General features: G+C 35.8%; 1 protein-coding gene across 1 annotated transcript in view; it reads left to right on the forward strand.

Moving 5' to 3' along the window:
• The window catches only part of TSLIG3B (tRNA splicing ligase complex subunit 3B), a 34,581-nt gene extending 16,925 nt beyond the window's left edge, over positions 1–17,656 (forward strand). Inside the window, exons 5-8 of the mRNA XM_045816079.2 lie at positions 1,298–1,378; positions 1,965–2,081; positions 14,595–14,762; positions 16,839–17,656. Of these exons, the coding sequence (XP_045672035.1) occupies positions 1,298–1,378; positions 1,965–2,081; positions 14,595–14,762; positions 16,839–17,243 (771 nt within the window). The 3' untranslated portion in view covers positions 17,244–17,656. The remainder of the gene's footprint in view (positions 1–1,297; positions 1,379–1,964; positions 2,082–14,594; positions 14,763–16,838) is intronic.
• Positions 17,657–19,126: the final 1,470 nt, after the last annotated feature.

Genomic DNA, 19,126 nt, shown 5'->3' on the forward strand with positions numbered 1-19,126 from the left:
TCATTCTTAAACTTACTAAAACACTGTTGTCCAGTGTTGAAATCCTGGGAGTGGAGCTGAATGTGATTATGTGTAAGAAACTATAAGTATGCATTCAGAATCCTACTTGAGTGAGGAATTACAAATCATGCTTTTAGTAATATATGAAATGATCAAAGTTGGAGGCACTTAAATATTTGGGAAATCTACAGAAGTTGACTCTCTTAAAGTAATTCTTTATAATATGTAAGAATTGTATTGTACAGGCATATTTGCTGTGAAGCTAGTAAAGCTTAAGCTTTGGGGCCACTCATTTGCACAGGTTCTTTCTAAGCTAATTTAAAAAAAATAGCTTTCTGAAGATACATTCTACATATCAAATTCACCCATTTAAAGTTGATAAATTTTAGTATCTTTAAATTATATTTAGTGTATTTAGAGGTACAACCATTATCCAAATAGAATTTTAGAACATTTCATCACCCTCAAAAAAAACCTTGTACCCATTTACAGTCACTCGCCATCACCACCATGTTTCTAAGCTAATTTTCTGTTCGCCGTTTTTAATTATTTTTCTTAAAAAGTGCCCCTAACGTAAAATAAGCTTCATATTCCTCAAAATCTCGATTATTTTCTCTAGTTACCTTATAACTAAGACACTGTAAATAGGCCATTTGGTTTTGAAATTGTTTCTTTAGATAATGGAAGTTACTTCAGATCGGAGGGTGAGCCCAACTTAGGCTATCATTTTCAGCCATTTTCTTCAGGATAAATTACTGTTATTGGAATGGCTGGTATTGCTAAAGCAAAAACAAATGTCTGATATTTTGTTCACTAAAATAAAAGTGTCGCTTTGCAAAAGTAACTAAATGTGTATGTGGTGACTAGAATTTAGTGGGCTTGCTCACCTAGGTTTTCTTCTGAACCGTGAAACCAGAATGCTTAGAATTGTACTCTGTATAAGAGTGTGCATAATAGTGTGCCATTTCAAGGAGAAATTCCCAAAATTATTTCACATAAGACCATACAGAGTCTCATTGTAAAACCTTTTAGTAGCTACTTCTGTAGTTGTCTGTGTATATTGTTTCTTATTCTGGAAAAGAAGGAATTCTGGAATATTGAATTAATATAACTAATGCTTCTTTAAAAAAGATACTCTGCATTGTGGTGATATTCTTTCTTGGTTTGTGAAGGTGAATTTCAATTATTTCACTTTAACATTTCATTTATTTTTTAGCATTCAAAACATTTTAAGAAAGAATAAGATTGTGAAAATGTATATCCCTAATTTAAAACAATCTTCTATATTTACTTTTAGGTGAAAGATATTCTCTCAAAAGTCCAGAAAAATCATGTGGGAAAACCACTGCTGAAAATTGACTTAAATCTGGAACAGGCGGTAAATTCCCTCCCTTTATTAGATTAGTGAATATGGCTTAATTTTATTAGTGGACACCTAATTTTACAGGGGGTAGCGTGTGTTTATTATTTTGGAGAATTAAAATGGATTGATACCCTAGAGAAATAGGTCCTAACATTTCTTCAATCAGATAATTCATTAGTTTTAACAATACCTGGCCAAGAGTATGTATAGCGCCCAATATGTTAGCATAGTTGTGATTTGAAAAGTAGAGTAGCTCAAAGTCAATAAGGTAGAAATTTGGGGTATTTTCTTTCCTTATTGGTCCAGACCACTGAGCAAGTAGATGTTTTACTTAAACATGCTTGATTGAAGATGAGGTAAACTGTCCCAATGTAGAGTTTAATTCATATATTTACTGTCTTCTGAATATCATAAATGTTCTATCAGATACTCTTTATTATGTAAAAAATTTTACCATAAAGTCTCATGGGATCAGAAAGTGGCCACCAAGTACAATATATTTTGAATCAGTAAGAAGTATTGACTACAGTTTTCAAATTTCTTTTCTGGACTCTGCCAGAAAGAGTGTAAAGTGTATGATTTTTATTTCTGAATTCTTTAGGAACAACTGGAAAGAATCAATGATGCTCTTTCTTGTGAATATGAGTGCCGCCGGCGGATGCTAATGAAACGGTTAGATGTGACCGTGCAGTCCTTTGGTTGGTCTGATAGAGCAAAGGTAAGACTGTTTTCCCATTTGTGTCCTGTAGGTGGTACTCTCTGACAGCTCTTCAGGCTGTCGCTGTCTTGTCTGTTGTGTAACTGCCACATTTGCACTTACCATTCCCGTCTGAAGCACATGCCCAGGCCAACTACTGGTCTTATATAATGATCCTAGTCTTTTCTGAATTCCTGTCTGCAGATATCTTAATTTCTCTCCAGAACTTTCACATTTATTTTAAACTCCTAGATGTTGTGATTTATGCAATGATATGCATAAAGAAAAGGACATCATATGAGACAGTGAGATAGATATAATGAGCAACTGGTCAGGAAAGCAGAATACTGGAGTAAGTACAGGCAGTACTGATACCAGTACAAGTCTTCTTAAAAGAGTCCTAAGGCTCTGGGCTGTGTTCTAGTTGAAGAGGTTGGAGGGCAGGGGGCATTCCGAAATGATGAATCTCTTCACATAGTCCTAGAGAGCTGTCTCCCATCCCTCCCATTTTATGCCTTTAATCTGTACCCACGCTTCATCTGGGTACCCTGCTCCACTCTGCATCAGAGTCTAGAAACTCTCCAGACAATAAGCTGGGACAATTACAGGGTTCACCACATTTGCTTTCCCTGTTTCAGGGATTACTGTTTTGGGCTCCTTGATGTCCAGTGTCTGAAAATCATTGGTTCATATGGGTTGTCTACTTTGCTAGTTTCAGGTCAGAGGGTACGTTTGGTGCCTCTTACTCTCAGGTATCATCACATCATCATCATCATCATCACTATTATTATTACATTTTTTGTATTGGCCTGGCAGTTCTTCTTTCCCACGTTGTATTAGCTGGGGTCACTTGTGCAGCTTCATTCATGCTTGGACTAGGCTGGAATATTCAGGATAGTTGTCTCATAGGTCTGGGTTCTGCTGATTGCTGGGGTGCTTTGGTTGTCCTCTTGGTTTTTATGTGGTCTCTGTCTCCATGTGGTGTCTCGTATTGGTTTTCTATGGGTGCTGTAACAAATTAGCATACACTTAGTGGCTTAAATAATAAACATTTATTCTCTTACAGTTCTGGAGATCAGAAGTCCTAAAATGAAGGTATTAGCAAGGTTAACTTAAGGTTAAGTTAGCATTCCTCCCAGATGCCTCAGGGGAGAATCTGTTTCATTTGTATTTCCTAGCTTCCATATGCCACCTGTGTACCTTGACTCTTGACTTCATCCTCTTATCTTCAAAGCCAGTAGTGTAAGATCTTCCATTCTCTCTCGCCCTGTTTCTATTGTCACATCGCCTTTTGTCTAATAAGTATTCCTATGATTATACTGGGCCCACTTGGATAATACAGGATAATCTTTCCATCTAAAAAGATCCTTGAGTTAATCACATCTACATCTGCAGGGTAACATAGTCACAGGTTCCAGGGAATAGGATATGGACATCTTTGGGTGTCATCTTCCTTCTATTGGATTTTGTTTTTTCTTGCATTGTATTTCTCTATTATATGCTGCTGCTGCTTTTTTCTTTCTGAATATACTTTTTAAAATCAAGTATTCTAATGAGTTTTCCATTTTTTGTATACTTTCCCTCCCAAAAGGTAGTATTCTCCTGTTGCCATCATGGGCTTTTTGCATGGCTATCCTTGGCTACTCCACTATTTCCTGGATCCTGTGGCCCCTTTTTCATTGCTGCTTCTCTCATTTTGCTATAATAAATCCATAAATAAAAACCCTTCCTGGGGCGCCTGGGTGGCGCAGTCGTTAAGCGTCTGCCTACAGCTCAGGGCGTGATCCTGGCGTTATGGGATCGAGCCCCACATCAGGCTCCTCCACTAGGAACCTGCTTCTTCCTCTCCCACTCCCCTGCTTGTGTTCCCCCTCTCGCTGGCTGTCTCTCTCTGTCAAGTAAATAAATAAAATCTTTAAAATAAATAATTAATTAAAAAAATAAAAACCCTTCCTGACAAAGGGTGCATAGGAGGTGATTTTTCTGAATCCTTCCGTTCTGAAAATATGTTTATTCTGCCACATTTGATTGATAGTGTGAATAAATATAAAAATCTAGGTTGAAAATATTTTCCCCTAAGAGTACTGATTGCTTCATTGTTTGCTAATGTTTGGTGTTGCTGGTGAGAAACCTGATGTCATTCAATGTCTTTTGGGTGACGTTTTGTTTTTCTTTGGAAGCTTTTGGGCTCTTTTCTCTAGCCTTGGAGTTCTGAAATTTCATTATAAGTTCTGAAATTTCATATGGGTCTTTTCCATTTACTGTGCTGAACACTAAGTGGACCTTTGAATCAGCAGACTCTTAGCCTTTATATTTTTCTTCATTAATTTCTTCCCTTTTGTTTTCTCTTTCTGAAATTCTTGTTAGATTTTGGACATCCTGGGTAGATCCACTTAAGTTGCTTTATTTTTTCTCTCATTTTCCATCTCTTTTCCTTTTTTGATAAACTTTCTTAGAAATGTCCTCAATTTTGTTTTGTTCTTGGTATTGAATTTTTGTTTCTGCCATAGTTATTTTCCAGGGAGTCTTTTTGGTTTTTGAGTTTTCCTTTTTTCATATTTTTTTCTTGTTTTATGGATGTATTATCTTCTTAAGTAAAGGTGAAAAATTAAAAAAAAATTTTTTTTTGTCTTCAGTTATCTCTGTTTCCTCCAGGGTTATTTTTTATTGGTTTTTCTTAGTTTCTTTCTTATGGTGATTTTCTTCAAATGCAAGATGGTTCGTGGTTGTTCATATTTAAGAGCAAGACACTGAAAAGCTCTGTGTTTGCTTTTTTGATTTCACATCTAAGTGAAATCATCGGGTATTTCTCTTTGTGTGGCTTATTTCACTTAGCGTTATACCCTCTAGATCCATCTAGGTTGTTACAAACGGCAAGACTTCATTTTTTTTATGGCTGAATAATGTTCCATTATTTGTGTATATGTGTGTGTATATACACGGACAACCTCCCCACATCTTTTGTATCCATTCATCTGTCCGTGTCCACTGAGATATTAGGTTGCTTCCATATCTTGGCTATTGTAAGTAATGCTACAGTGAACATAGGGATGCATATATCTTTTCAAATTAGTGTTTTTGTTTTCTTTGGGTAAATACCCAAGAATGGTATTGCTGGATTGTATGGTAGTCCTATTTTCAATTTTTTAAGGACCCTCCGTACTGTTTTCCACAGTGCCTGCACCATTTATGTTTCCACCAACAGCACACGAGGGTTCCCTTTTCTCCATATCCTTGCCAATACTTGTTATTTCTTGTGTTTTTGATAATAGCCATTCTGAGAGGTGTGAGGTGGTATCTCGTGGTTTTGATTTGTATTTTCCTGATGATGAGTAATGTTGAGCATCTTTTTATGTGTCTATTGGCTGTATGTCTTTGGAAAAATGTCTATGTAGGTCCTCTGCCCATTTTTTAATCTAATTTTTTTGATAGGAGTTGTATGAGTTCTTTATATCTTTATATCTAACATCTTTTGGATGTTAAACTTTTATCAGTAACATCATTTGCAAATACCTTCTCACATTGATTAGGTTACTGTTTTGTTGGTTTTCCTTTCTGTGCAAAAGCTTTCTTGGTTGATGTCATCTCATTCGTTTATTTTTTTGCTTTTGCTGTCCTTGCCTGAGGAGACAGATCCAAAAAAAAAATACTGCTAAAACTGATGCCCAATAGCTTACTGTTTTCTTCTAGGAATTTTATAGTTTCAGTTCTTATTTTAAGTCTTTAATCCATTTTGAGTTTATTTTTGTGTATGATTTCAGAAGGTAGTCCAGGTTCATTCTTGTGCATGTAGCTGTCCAGTTTTCCTAGCATCATTTATTGAAGGGACCATCCTTTCCCCCCTTGTATAGTCTTGCCTCCTTTATTGTATGTTAATTGACCATATGAGCATGGGTTCATTTCTGGGCTCTCTGTTGTGATAAGGTGATCTATGTGTCTGGTGTTTGTGCTAGTACTGTACTGTTTTGATGTCTGTAGCTTGTGTATAGTTTCTAATCAGGGAGTGTGATATGTCCAGCTTTGTTCTTTCTCATAATTGCTTTTGCTATTCAGTATCTTTTATTCTTACATATGAATTTTAGTATTTTAGTCATAGTATTTTGGTTCTGTGAAAAATGCCATTGGTGTTTTTATAGAGCTTGCTTTGAATCTGTAGATTGCTTTGGGTAGTATGGATATTTTAACAATATTAATTCTTCTAATCCTTGAGCATGGTACATCTTTCTATTTATTTGTGTTATCTTCAGTGTTTTTCATCAGTGTCTTGTAATTTTCATTGTATAGGTCTTTTCCCCTCCTTGGTAAATTTATTCCTAGGTTTTGTTTTGTTTTTATGCAGTTGTAAATGGAATTATTTTCTTAATAACTCTTTCAAATAGTTTGTTATTAGTATATAGGAACAACAGATTTCCGTATATTAATTTTGTATCCTGCAACTTTACTGAATTCATTTATTGGTTTTAATAGTTTTTTTGTTGGAGTCCTTAGGTTTTCTGTATATAATATGTCATCTACACATAATGACAGTTCTGCTTCTTTTCAGTTTGGAAGCCTTCTTTTTTATTCCCCTTGCCTAATACCTGTGGCCAGGGCTTCCAGTACTGTGTTGAATAACAGTGGCAAGAATAGGCATCCTTCCAGCTTTTCACTGTTGAGTGTGATGTTTACAATGGGTTTGTCATATGTGGCTTTTATTATGTTCAGGTACGTTACCCACTTTATTCAGAGTTTTTATCATTAATGGAGGTTGAATTTTGTTATATGTTTTTTCTGCATCTATTGAGATCATCGATCATATGATTTTTATCCTTCATTAATGTGATATATCACGTTTGATTTGCAGATGTTAAATATCCTGCATCTGTAGAATAAATAAATTATGTAATTTTAATGTATTGTTGAATTCCTTTTGCTAATCATTTGTTGAGGAGTTTTGTGTCTATGTTTATCAGGGATATTGGCCTGTAATTTATTTTTGTTGGTGTCCTTGTCTGGTTTCAGGGTAGGGGTGGCCTTTAAAAATGAGTATGGAAGCATTTCATCCTCTTCAGTTTTATGGAATAATTTGAGAAGGATAGCTATTAATTCTTCTTTAAGTGTTTGGTAGAACTTGGCTGTGAAACTGTCTGGTCCTGGACTTTTTTTTGTTGGGAGTGTTTTGATGACTGATTCAGTTTCACTGCTAATAAGTGTATTCATATTTTCTGTTTCTTCATGGTTCCGTCTTGGAAGGTTGTATGTTTCTAGGAATTAGTTTCATCTAAGTTGTCCAATTTATTGGCATGTAATTGTTCAGTAATAGTCTTTTATGATACTTCATATTTTGGTACTATTGATTATAACTTCTCTTTTATTTCTAATTCTATTTGGGCTCTTTGTTTTTTTCCAGATGAGTCTGGCTAAAGGTTTATCAATTTTGTTTATCTTCAGAGAATCAGTTCATTGTTTCATTGCTCTTTTTTTTTTTTTTAGTCTCTAGTGCATTTATTTCTGTTCTGATCTTTATTTCCTTCCGTTAACTTTGGGCTTTGTTGTTCTTTTTCTAGTTCCTTTAGGTGTAGAATATTTGAGGTTTCTCTTGTTTTTTGAGGTAAGCCTGCATTGCTATGGACTTCCCTCTTATAACTCCTTTTTTGTATCCCATAGATTTTGGAATGTTGTGTTTCCATTTTCATTGTCTTAGTATTTTTTAATTTTATCTTTGATTTCTTCATTGACTCATGGTTGTTTAATACATGTTGCTTGGTTTCCACACGTTTGTTTTTTTCAGTTTTCTTCTTGTATTTGATTTCTAGTTTGGCGCTGTTGCTGGAAGAGATGCATGGTATGATTTCAGTCTTCTTAAATTTATTGATACTTGTTTTATGGCCTAACCTCTGTTCTGTCCTGGGGAATGTTCCACATACCTTTGAATAGAATGTGTGTTCTGCTGCTTTTGTATGGAATGTTCTACGTATATTTTTTAAGTCCATTTGGTCTAATGTGTTTAAGGCCAATGTTTCCTTGTTGATTTTTCTGTTTGGATGATCTATTTGTAGTTGTAAGTGGGGTGTTGAAGTCCCCCACTATTATTGTATTGCTCTCGATTTCTCCTTTTATGTCTGTTAATATTTGCTTTATATATCTAAGTGGTCCTATGTTGGGTACGTAAATATTTAGAAATGTTAAATCCTCTTGTTGGATTGCCCCCCCCCTTTCATGATGTAATACCCCTGTTTACCTTTTGTTATGGTCTTTGTTTTTGTTTTTAAGATTATTTATATATTAGAGAGAAAGAGCGTGGCTGAGGGAGAAGCAGGCTCCCTGCCAAGCAGGGAGCCCGATGGGGGGCTCAATCCCAGGACCCCAGGATCACGACTTTAGCTGAAGGCAGATGCTTTAACTGGCTGAGCCACCCAGGCGCCCCTGGTCTTTTAAAGTCTGTTTTGTCTGATATAAGCATGGGTATCCAGCTTTCTTTTCATTTACATTTGAGTGTAATATCTTTTTTATTCCATTATCTTCAGTCTGTGAGTATCTTTAGATCTGAAGTGAGTCTCTTGTAGGTAGCATATAATGGGTCTTGTTCTTTTATCTGTTGAGCCATCCTGTGTGTTTTGACTGGAGAATTTATTTCATTAACATTTAAAGTATTATTGATATGTGTGTACTTAATTGCCATTTTGTTAATTGTTTTTGGGTTATTTTTGTAGTTCTTCCCTGTCTTGTCTTCTTGCCTTGCTCTCTTTCCTTGTAGTTCGATGCCTTTCTATAGTGTTATGTTTGGCTTCTCTTTGCTTTATTTTTTGTGTATCATAGGTTTTTGGTTGTGGTTACTATGAGTTTTATATATTACAACCTGTGTATATAATGGTCTCTTTTAAGTTGATGGTCGCTTAGAATGAGTTGATGAATGCATACTAAAAGCACTACATTTTTACTTCCCACCCCCACCAATATTGTATGTTTTTGGCATCTTACATTATGTCATTTTATTTTATGTATCCCTTAATTAATTACTGTAGTTATAGTTGATTTTACTACTTTTGTCTTTTAGCCTTCATACTAGCTTTATAAGTGGTTGATCCACTGCCTTTATTATATAATTGCCTTTAACAGTGCAATTTTTTTTTCTTTCATATATTATTTCTAGCCATGGCTTTTCATTTCTGCTTAAAGAATCCTTTTAACATTTCTTATAAGAAATGTTTAGTGTTGATGAACTCCATTAGCTTTTGCTTGTCTGGGAAATTCTTACCTCCCTGTCAATTCTGAATGATAACCCTGCCAGATATTCTTGATTGTAAGTTTTCCCTTCGGTACATTGAATAGATCATGTCACTCCCTTCTGGCCTGCAAGATTTTTGCTGAAAAAATCAGCTAACAGATTTATGGGAGTTTCCTTGTATATAACTAGTTGTTTTTTCTCTTGTCTTTAAGATTCTCTTTATTTTTAACTTTTAATATTTTACTTATCAATGTGTTGTGGTATGGATCTCTTTGTTTGGGACTCTTCTTGCTTCCTGGACCTGGATGTCCATTTTGTTCCCCCGTTTGGGAAGTTTGCAGCCATTATTTTTTCAAATAAGTTTTTTGCCTCTTTTTTCCTCTTTTCTCCTCTGGGGCCCCTATTATGCGAATATTAGTACATTTGATGTCTTGGAGGTCCCTTAAACTATCCTCAGTTTTAAAAATTCTTTTTTCTTTTTGTTGTTCTGATCAGGTGATTTCCACTACCTTGTCTTCCAGGTCACTCTCGGTTCTTCTTTATTATAATCTAATATGCTTTTGATTCCCGCCTTTTTTATTTCATTTATTGTGTGTTTCAGCTGTGATTGGTACTGTCTTATATGGTTGAAATTCTCACTTCACCCGTGCTTTTCCTGAGTTCGATGAATATCTTTATGCACGTTACTTTGAACTGTTTCAGATAGATAACTTCCATTTCATTAAGATCTTTTTTGGGTTTTGTTCTGTTCTTTCATTTGGAATATATTTCTCTGTTGCCTTATTTTGTCTGACTCTCTGTTTCTATGTATTAGGCAAATCAACTACCTCTCCCAGTCTTAAAGGAGTAGCTTTGTGTGGGAGATGTCCTGGGGGGTCCAGAAGTGCAATCCCTCCTGATCACCAGGGCCCTGTGCTCAAGGGGCATTCTCTGTGTGAGCTGTGTATGCCTCCCTGTTATGGGACTCTGCCAGGGAGTGAGGCTCTCAGTGGAGCACCAGCAGCATTAGCAGATTAGATTGAGAGTTCCAAGATGGCACCTGCAAGCATCAGCACTAGCAAAGTAGGATGTGATCTCAAAAATGTCACCTGATAGTGTTTCTGTCCCTAGAGTGTATCTCAGCAGTTGCCTGCCTCTCTCGCAGGTACCCCAGGACTAATGAGTGGATGCCTTTACCTGTGGTGTGGGTACTTCTCCAACCTGTATTTTATCACTGGGTCTTGGGGTCAGTGAACCCTTTAAGAACAAGTTTTCTGTTCCCTGTAGCTCTGTGGTTTTCCTGGATGTAATCTTTGTTTTCAAAGTCTGACTTGTTGGGGGCTTATCTCTTTTGTGCAGAATCTAAGGGTTGGAGTGCCTGGTGTTGAGCTCTAACCCTTCACTCCTCAGGGAGAAATTCCATGTTTTTGAGATTCTTTCCCAGCTGTGGATCGCTGTGCCTGGTGTGGGTTTTTCCCTTTGGTGAGAGGAGGTCTCTGCCACTCCTGCTCCTCTTGACGCTGCCTCTTAGTTCCTCCCTGCGGAGGCTGTATTCTTTCAGTTTTCAGGGCTTTTTCGGAGGGAATTATTCCATGCAGCTGTGTATATGTTTTGACCAGGGGAGGAGTTTTTGGGATCCTCTTATGCCACTGTCTGAACCCTCCTCTGAGAAAAATTTGTAGCATAGTAATAGAATAGCTATAAGGCAGGGCTGTAGCCTGTCAATGATGTATTCTCTTTCAGTAAACGTTTATTCAGCACCTCATATATGTCAAGCTTTATGATGTACCTGGTTCTGGATGAACATTTCAGTACTCTGTATGATCGGGTATAGAACAGTTTTAGAATATCTCTGTATCCACAGTACCTAATCAGCTTCTCAGATGGGGTAAGCCTGTTTATATTCTCCGTGTGTACCAGGATAACTCCAGAGGTGTGTGTGTGTGTCCATGTCACTGGAGTGACTGTTGTATGTGAGAAACCTACATACTCTAAGAGCTGTGAGTTACCAAGAAGTAGATGACATGATTGGGGACCTCAAGAAATGGAATAAAGTTCAGATGTATGGAAGATATCAATTTTTATTGACTTCTGGAAACTTAATAGCGTTGGTTTATGTTTAATCTGATAGAATTTTTTTTTAAAGATTATTTGAGAGCGAGCGAGAGAGAGTGTGTGCACATGAATGTGGGTGGGGTGGAAGAGCAGAGGAAGAGGGAGAAGCAGACTCCCTGCTGAGCCAGGAGCCCGATGCGGGGCTTGATCCCAGGACCCCCAAGATCATGATCTGAGCCAAAGGTGGACGCTTAACTGACTGAGCCACCCAGGTGCCCCTTAACCTGATAGAATTTTAACGGGAAAAAGGAATTTGAGAATATAAGGAAAATTGTGAAATGTAGTGCATTGAAAGTGTCTTAACATACTAACTTAGGGTGTTTTTGCTATTGACCTTAAATTTACACAGAAATCCAAAATGAGTTTTAATATGTTGTTTTCGTTAAACATTTGGAGCAGCAGTTCTTTCCAACACCATTTAAAACACCATGGACATGTTAACTCTTTCCTAGCCTTTAACTGGGGGACTTTGAGAAATATGCCTTTAGGAAATACCTTGTTATTTATCTTCTCAACTTGGTCTTGTCTTTTCTTTTTTTTTTTAATCATGTTTTAGGTCAAAGAGGTTGTCTTTTTGTTCTTTATTCCTTAGTCTGGATGATTTCTAAAAATTCTTTTTCTTAGGCTGTTTTTAGGTCAGTTTTGTCCTTTCAGTTGATCCTTTTCAATTAATTATATGAATACATGCAATTGTACCCTGAGTTTTCTTGTTAAATTTAATATATCATTATCATTTCCCCCCATTTCATGTGTCTGAGATTGTTGAATGACTCATAAAATACTGTTCTACAGCGTTTAAACTCTTTGCAGAATATTTTATCATATAAGTATATTCTATTGATATTAAGGTTTTCTTTGATTTTATCTGACCCTTTAATGAAATGCTCAGCAGCTGAATTTCTATTCATGTCCATAATATATTCCTAAAATGGAGTTTCTTGACAAAACAATATGTATAAATTTTTTTAATGTTTTGGTGCATTCTCTAGAGTTGCCCTCCGGACAGGTTATGTTTGTTAGTATGGTTAATCTGATTTCTTCATTATTTTGCTAGTATTGAGCTAAGACTGTGTATAATTTTATAGTTTGCTTTTTTCACTGATTGTATTGTGATCATTGTCCCATACTCTGAAAGTTTTATTTTAATATTCTTTTTAAAATTAATTTCTAATTAATTTTTTGTGATAAAAATCACCATCTTAAAGTATATAGTTCAGTGGTTTTTATTATATTCACTATATTTTTGTAACCATTACTAATGTCTAGTTCCAGAACATTTCCATCACCCTAAAAAGAAACATGTACCCATTAGCAGTCATTCCCAATATTCCCTGTCTCTCTTCCCTGACAGCTACTACTATGCTCTGCTTCTGTCTTTTTGGATTTACCTATTCTGACAGTTCATATAAGTGGAATCATACAGTATGTGGCTTTTATGTCTGGCAGCTTAGCATAATGCTTTCAAGGTTTATGCATTGTTGCTGAATGTAGCAGTACTTCCTTTCAGTGTCCTTGTTATGGCCGCATTATATTTTATCATATAATGCATAATTTCTTATTTTAGACATTTTTTCCTGTATTAACCACTACTAGGAATATTAATGTATGTAATTTTTATTTGTGAATTGCAACTATATTCTTATGGTGGATTCCTAAGTGGAAATTTACTGTGTCAAAAGTTGTGACTCTTAACGGTCTTAATTCCCATGGCCAAATTGTTTTCTGGAAAGTTTTTATGAATTTAAACTCCTGTCAGTAGGGTAAATAAAATTTTGTCCTCACTTTAGCTTTTTTAATATTTAGAATATTAACAGTTTTCTTGCTAACTTGATGATTAAAAAAGACTAAATTGTTTTAAATTGTATGTTTTCATTATTGGTGAAGTTCAGCTTTTTTCCATAAGCTTGTTAGTCATTTGAATTTCCTTTTGTTTCGAAATTTCTTTTTGCATCTTGCTTTTTTCCCCTTAGGATCTTCCCTTTTTCCTTTTGATTGAGTTTTTTATATATTAAGGAAGTTAGCTAGTTGCTTTATTTGTTGAAAATATTGTCACCAGTTTTTTTTTAATTTTATGTTGTTGTATAGAAATTTTAATCTTTATACTAAAGGTTTTCAATTTAAAATAAAACCTTAAACAACGAATTCTTTATTGTATTTGGAATTCTCTTTGTTATATGGTATGCCTTATTATTGTTCCTCTTTTTTATATAAATAGCAGTTCATTCCAACACCATTTAAAAATTAATCTATCCCTTTTTTACTGATTTTTTTTTTTTACTTCCCACCCCCTATTTGTCACTGATCTTTGATGTCTCTTCTCTTATTTATTGCATTCATATATTTACGAAGCTCTGAATTTTAATTGCCTGTTTTGTTTCATCAGTCTGTTTTTTCCCCCAAGTTCCATTTAATTAGACTGAGGTAGGATAGTATGTTGTTATCTGTACCTTTGCCTGGGGGTCAACTAGAACCTTTATTAGTATGTAAGCAAAACTGGGACTCTGTGTATTTTGGGGAAACTGTTTAAGCTTTCCAGGTCTCATTTCTTTTTCTATCTGCAAAAGGGGATAATAAAAGCAACCACTCTAAAAGGATGTTGTAAGGATTAAAGAAATGACTATTAAGTGGACAGTATCCTGGCACATTTAATAAGTACTCAAGGAATGTTAACTGTTAAAACAGTGATGATGATTTCGTATTGCATATTAATATCTGATAGAACTATTCTTTTTCAAAATTCTTTTAGTTGTATTTACATATTTAGCTTCTGGATTAACTTTAGATTACCTCCCCCCCCCAATCCTCCAAAAACCATTCCAGTAGTATTACAATAAATCTATAAGATAATTTGGGGGAAAAAGGACAATACTCAATGTCCCTATCCAGAAACTTGGCATTTCTCTCGATTCATTCAAGTTTTCTTTTTGTGTTTATAAGCTTTACTAATGTTTCCTTCTTAAAGGTCCTGTATGTGTTTTTGGTTAAAGATTTTTTTGGGTATTTTGTTGTTAGCTAATATTGATAGAATCTTTTTTGTGTTATTTTTTAATGACTTTTTATTGGTAGTTATGTATTCTTTTGGCATCTGTTGGTCTCTCTTCTTCAATGTTTTGCTCTTTTCTGTTTCTTTGCTTGTGCGTTATCTCTTTTCTCTTTCTGAAGATGATGGTTGCCATTGTTCTTTCATTGAAATGTTCTTTGGCTTCTTTTCCCCCCTACCTTTTGTTATTTAGGTAAAAACAGATGACATAGCAAGAATTTATCAGCCTAAGCGTTATGCTTTATCACCCAAGACAACGATCACACTGGCACATCTACTTGCTGCTCGTGAAGATCTGTCCAAGATCATCAGAACAAGTAGCGGCTCCAGCCGAGAGAAGACGGCATGTGCCATTAATAAGGTTGGTTTTTCTTTCAGTACGGTGGAGAATGAATTTATAATATCCTCGTTTGATGTTTTTACAGATTTCAGTCCATTTTTCTCTTACACCCTGGTAGACTCCTAGAACAGAGAGTGGCGAACGTATTTCAGTTCATCCAGGCTTAGTTATGTTTTGTGTGTGCTTGTTCATTTGAATTTTTATATTCATAAATCAAACAGTTTTATTTGAATTAGAGGAATTAAGAATTGATTTTATCAGTAGCTTTAGCCAGAATTATTTGCCTCCTTTCCAAGAATTATATATTTTTGTCAGTAAAAATCTGTAGTAGTTGTTTCAGGTAGTGACAGGTTCCTTATAACCTTGGTATAAAGGAGGAGTACATGCTCTGGAGACCTACGGATCTGGATTCGTATCCTAGCTCTTATCATTTACATAGAGGAGTCACCTTGGGCAGGTTACTGAATCTTTTGGAGGTTCCGTTTTCTGATTAAGAGTATAGTTCCATTTCTCCAACATTGCTTTTAAGCAAGCTCAAAGTGATTGAATCTTTCACAACAGCAGCAATGGCAGTAATCTAGATTTGTCATTTTGACTGGCACGTACTTTATATTGAGAGCACTTTATGGCAAACTTTATTACAAAAGAGCAAAAAGTCAGAAGGGATTTGGGCAATTTTAAAACACTGTTACTCGGTGAAAAAAGTGTCCTTGATACGGTGTATCTTGCTAGAGAGATGGTTGTATATAAAGTCAGCTTGTAAATTATTGCTAAGTTAGTCACCAGTGTTTGTTCCTCCCTCTTCTATTTTAGATCAGCCTCCTCTATCTTTTGAAAGTATTCTGTCTTTAAATATGTTACTTAGTGTCTTATATCTGGTTATGATTTAGTTTTATGGGATTAAGAGTTTTACTTTAAGCAGCATTGCCCGTGTCTTTTCTAAGTTTATAATTTATAATCTATTTGAAGGCAGTCTTCTCCGTTCTTGGAGAAGTGTCCCCAAGTGGCCACCAACACAGCATGTTTGTTTGGTGGAGAGACCAGTGAAAATAACAAGAAAACCTATTTTTTGCTTTTGGTAATTAGGACATAATTGGTGACTTTAAGAGAATGTTTGCATTCTTCGAACATTGCCCCACAGTAAGGATGTTGTACTTTTTGTCTTTAATTTATGATATAAATGACTAAAACATGGTTTTGAGTAGAGGATCAATGGAACTAGAACACAACTGATTTGTAGGTCATTTTGGTTGAAGCAGTTACGGTTTTACCTTCTTTCCGGAAAGAGATGAGCAGGAAGCTAGTCTCGGTAGCTTCCTCCCTCAGCACTGTCTGTATTTATGGACATATAAATTAGCTCCTTTCTACAGAAGGCTGGGGACTTAAACTGCACTCTTCCCTGGCTTATCCTTTAAGTATTGTGAAGCATGGTTAGGAGAGCCTATCAAGACTTCATTTTCTCTGATAATATAGTAACTAGTGTCATCATTGAAAGTTAATGAGCTTAAGTTTCATAAGAAAGGAATAGTTCATTGCAAATCCTTGTATCTCTAGAGGGATACCTTGGATTATAGTCCTCTTCATCTCTAACATCTCATTAAATTCACATGTTACCATATATACTTCATACTTTTAAAATAACACGTGCTTGGGAATATAGTTTTTTATTGGATAATCCATGACCCAATGAATGGCAGTGGAAAGTCCAGAGTTGTATAAATAGATAATGAAGTTAATGAATATAGGGTATATAATTTATGTATATTGAAAATGTTTGCTAAAAATATTTTCGTATAGTGGGTACTGCATTTGTTCCAGAATTTTGAAACAAATTTGAACGAGAAAATTAAGAAGCCCTTAAGTTTCAGTAACGTTCCCCAGATTGTTTAAACATAATCCACACTGTAAGGAGTTTGTCATATATCGCATTTATATTTTCAGTAATAATTCGTGCTGCATGTCTGATGCTTTCATGTCCTTAAATATTTGGCTTCTGTTTCTTTATTAGAACAGTTAAGTTCAATATCACTTGAATCCTTTATGTAAACTGTAACTTCTAAAATATTAGAAACTGAAGGACCATGTTTCTTCACACAGGTGCTGATGGGAAGGGTGCCTGACAGAGGAGGACGGCCGAATGAAATCGAACCACCACCCCCTGAAATGCCCCCTTGGCAAAAGAGACAAGAAGGCGGCGGAAGGGGTGGTTGGGGTGGTGGAGGGGGTGGGGGTGGCCGAGGAGGGGGTGGGGGTGGAAGAGGTGGCTGGGGAGGTGGGGGAGGTTGGGGAGGTGGTGGAGGAGGAGGAGGGGGTGGAGGAGGAGGGTGGGGAGGAAGCGGGGGAGGGGGTGGTAGAGGAGGAGGTTTCCAAGGCAGAGGAGATTATGGGGGGAGGGGAGATTACGGTGGAAGAGGAGGGGGCTATGGTGGAAGAGGGGGCTATGGTGGAAGAGGTTATGGAGATCCATATGGAGGAGGTGGTGGTGGATATAGAAGATATTAAAAACTACCAAAATTAGCAGTGCTTACTTCTTGGCAGAGACATTAGGTGTAGTGTTCTAAATAACATACTTGAATGTCATCTTTGAAGTAAACACCATGTTAGATTCCCTGATACCATTCTTGAATTGGGTTAATCTGTAAAAGCATTGTTTTATACTACCATTTGATCTCTTAGACAAAGTGATGATTTTTCCATATTCTGTATACCCTTGAGCATGTCTTTTTAAAAAACAAAAAATGAGCAAAAATTATTTTTAAAAATGTAAATATTTATTACCATCTAAACTTGGAAAATGGAAAGTATTTTATTGTCATGATTGAATTTAGATTGTTACCTGTATTTTATTCAGGTTTGAAACACATAAATTACCCGACTTGTAATGGTAAGGAATATAGACTGTTGCCTCATCTGTATTCCTGTGGCCTGTTTTGTATTTGATGATTATACTTTATGAAATAGGGAAAGGGACTGATCTGATGGTTCAGTAGGCAGTTGTCATGAGTTGTTTGTTCTTTTAAAGGCAGCGATTCCTCTGACCAGGATTCTGTTAAAGTTCCATTAATTGAAGCTCAAGCTTACTTTTTGCTATGTGTATTTGATTTATTTTCCAGGTGGATTTGAAATCTGTGGTTTTGTTTAACAAAGCAAAGTTAAAGACTGAGGTCAGAATTACTCTAAAGGGACGAGGACAAGTAATAATTTTACATGGTGATGTAAAAAATATTCATATAAACTGGTCTCTTCATCTGTGCAGTCACCATAGGTGTTTGAATATTAAAAGGGAGGCTGAGCTGTATTGCTCAGGATTAGGGCAGTAATTGCCAGTTTCAGTCCATCAGAGGTAGGATCAGGGCATCCCTTGGAAATTCTGATTCATAGCTCGATTTCGGAAACAGGGTTAGGGAACGGTTACATGTGGTTTGGTGGTTGGAGTAGGTAAAGGTTTAGAGATCAAGAGTTGTGAATTTGAATCATGGCACTAGCCCAGGGGTGCTATGGGCTGAAATGACCATAGCTCTCAAGGATTGATTTGTCCTCATTTGTCAAGTGAGGAATGTGACACTTGCACTCTTCTCAGACTGTTTCATAAAGACCTAAGTACAAGTGCCATTTATTGAGGGCTTGTTGGGAATGGTTTAAGAAGTGGGCTCAGTAATGCTTTCTTCTCTTAGTATAGACAGATAAGATAGTCACATTTTTTCATTCCCACTGTAAAGTGTGTATCCCAGTATGGGCTCTTGTTTGACACCTGTGCGTAACAATTTTCTGTGAACTAGCAAACTCAACAGATAGAAAGCTGATTACCAGTGGACACATGGTATTTGATATTTGGCAGTTTCATTGTTGTTGTTTTGTTTTGCTTTACAATAAACCCTGTAGTGAAAACTAAACAATGTTAAAACTTGAAAAGTTAAATGTTGTGTATACTGCAGTCTTTGCCATGTATTTTTCAAGCTAACTCTTCAAAGAAATTTGTTCAGGATAGGAAAACATAAACTTTAGATTATTTGTAAAATAGATTTTAAAAAATACGTTTATATTTAATGAAGATACTTAATTTCATTTGTGATAGTTAGAAAAAAAAGGCTTTCCGTAATTAAGAAAACGTTCTTTTCAGTAGCTATAAACTCTGAAAAATAAATAATTTTTAAAAATATGTAATCAAAGACTACTGGAGTATAGTTGCTGATATAGAAGGTGTTTACAACTACTTTCAACTTTTATCCCTAAAGGTCTGTGGCAAACCTATGGGAGAAACATTAACTGATCCATTTCTGTAAGATTTCCTTGTACCCTCATAGGAGTGCTGTTGAGTTATCCACTATACCCACTGTCTTACCCAACTTTATCACTTGCTCTTGGAATCATATTAGAGGTACAAC

This window comes from Ursus americanus, chromosome 36 (genome assembly GCF_024610735.1).
Source record: "Ursus americanus isolate L20-20 chromosome 36, mUrsAme1.1.p, whole genome shotgun sequence".
NCBI classification, from domain to species: Eukaryota; Metazoa; Chordata; class Mammalia; order Carnivora; family Ursidae; genus Ursus; species Ursus americanus.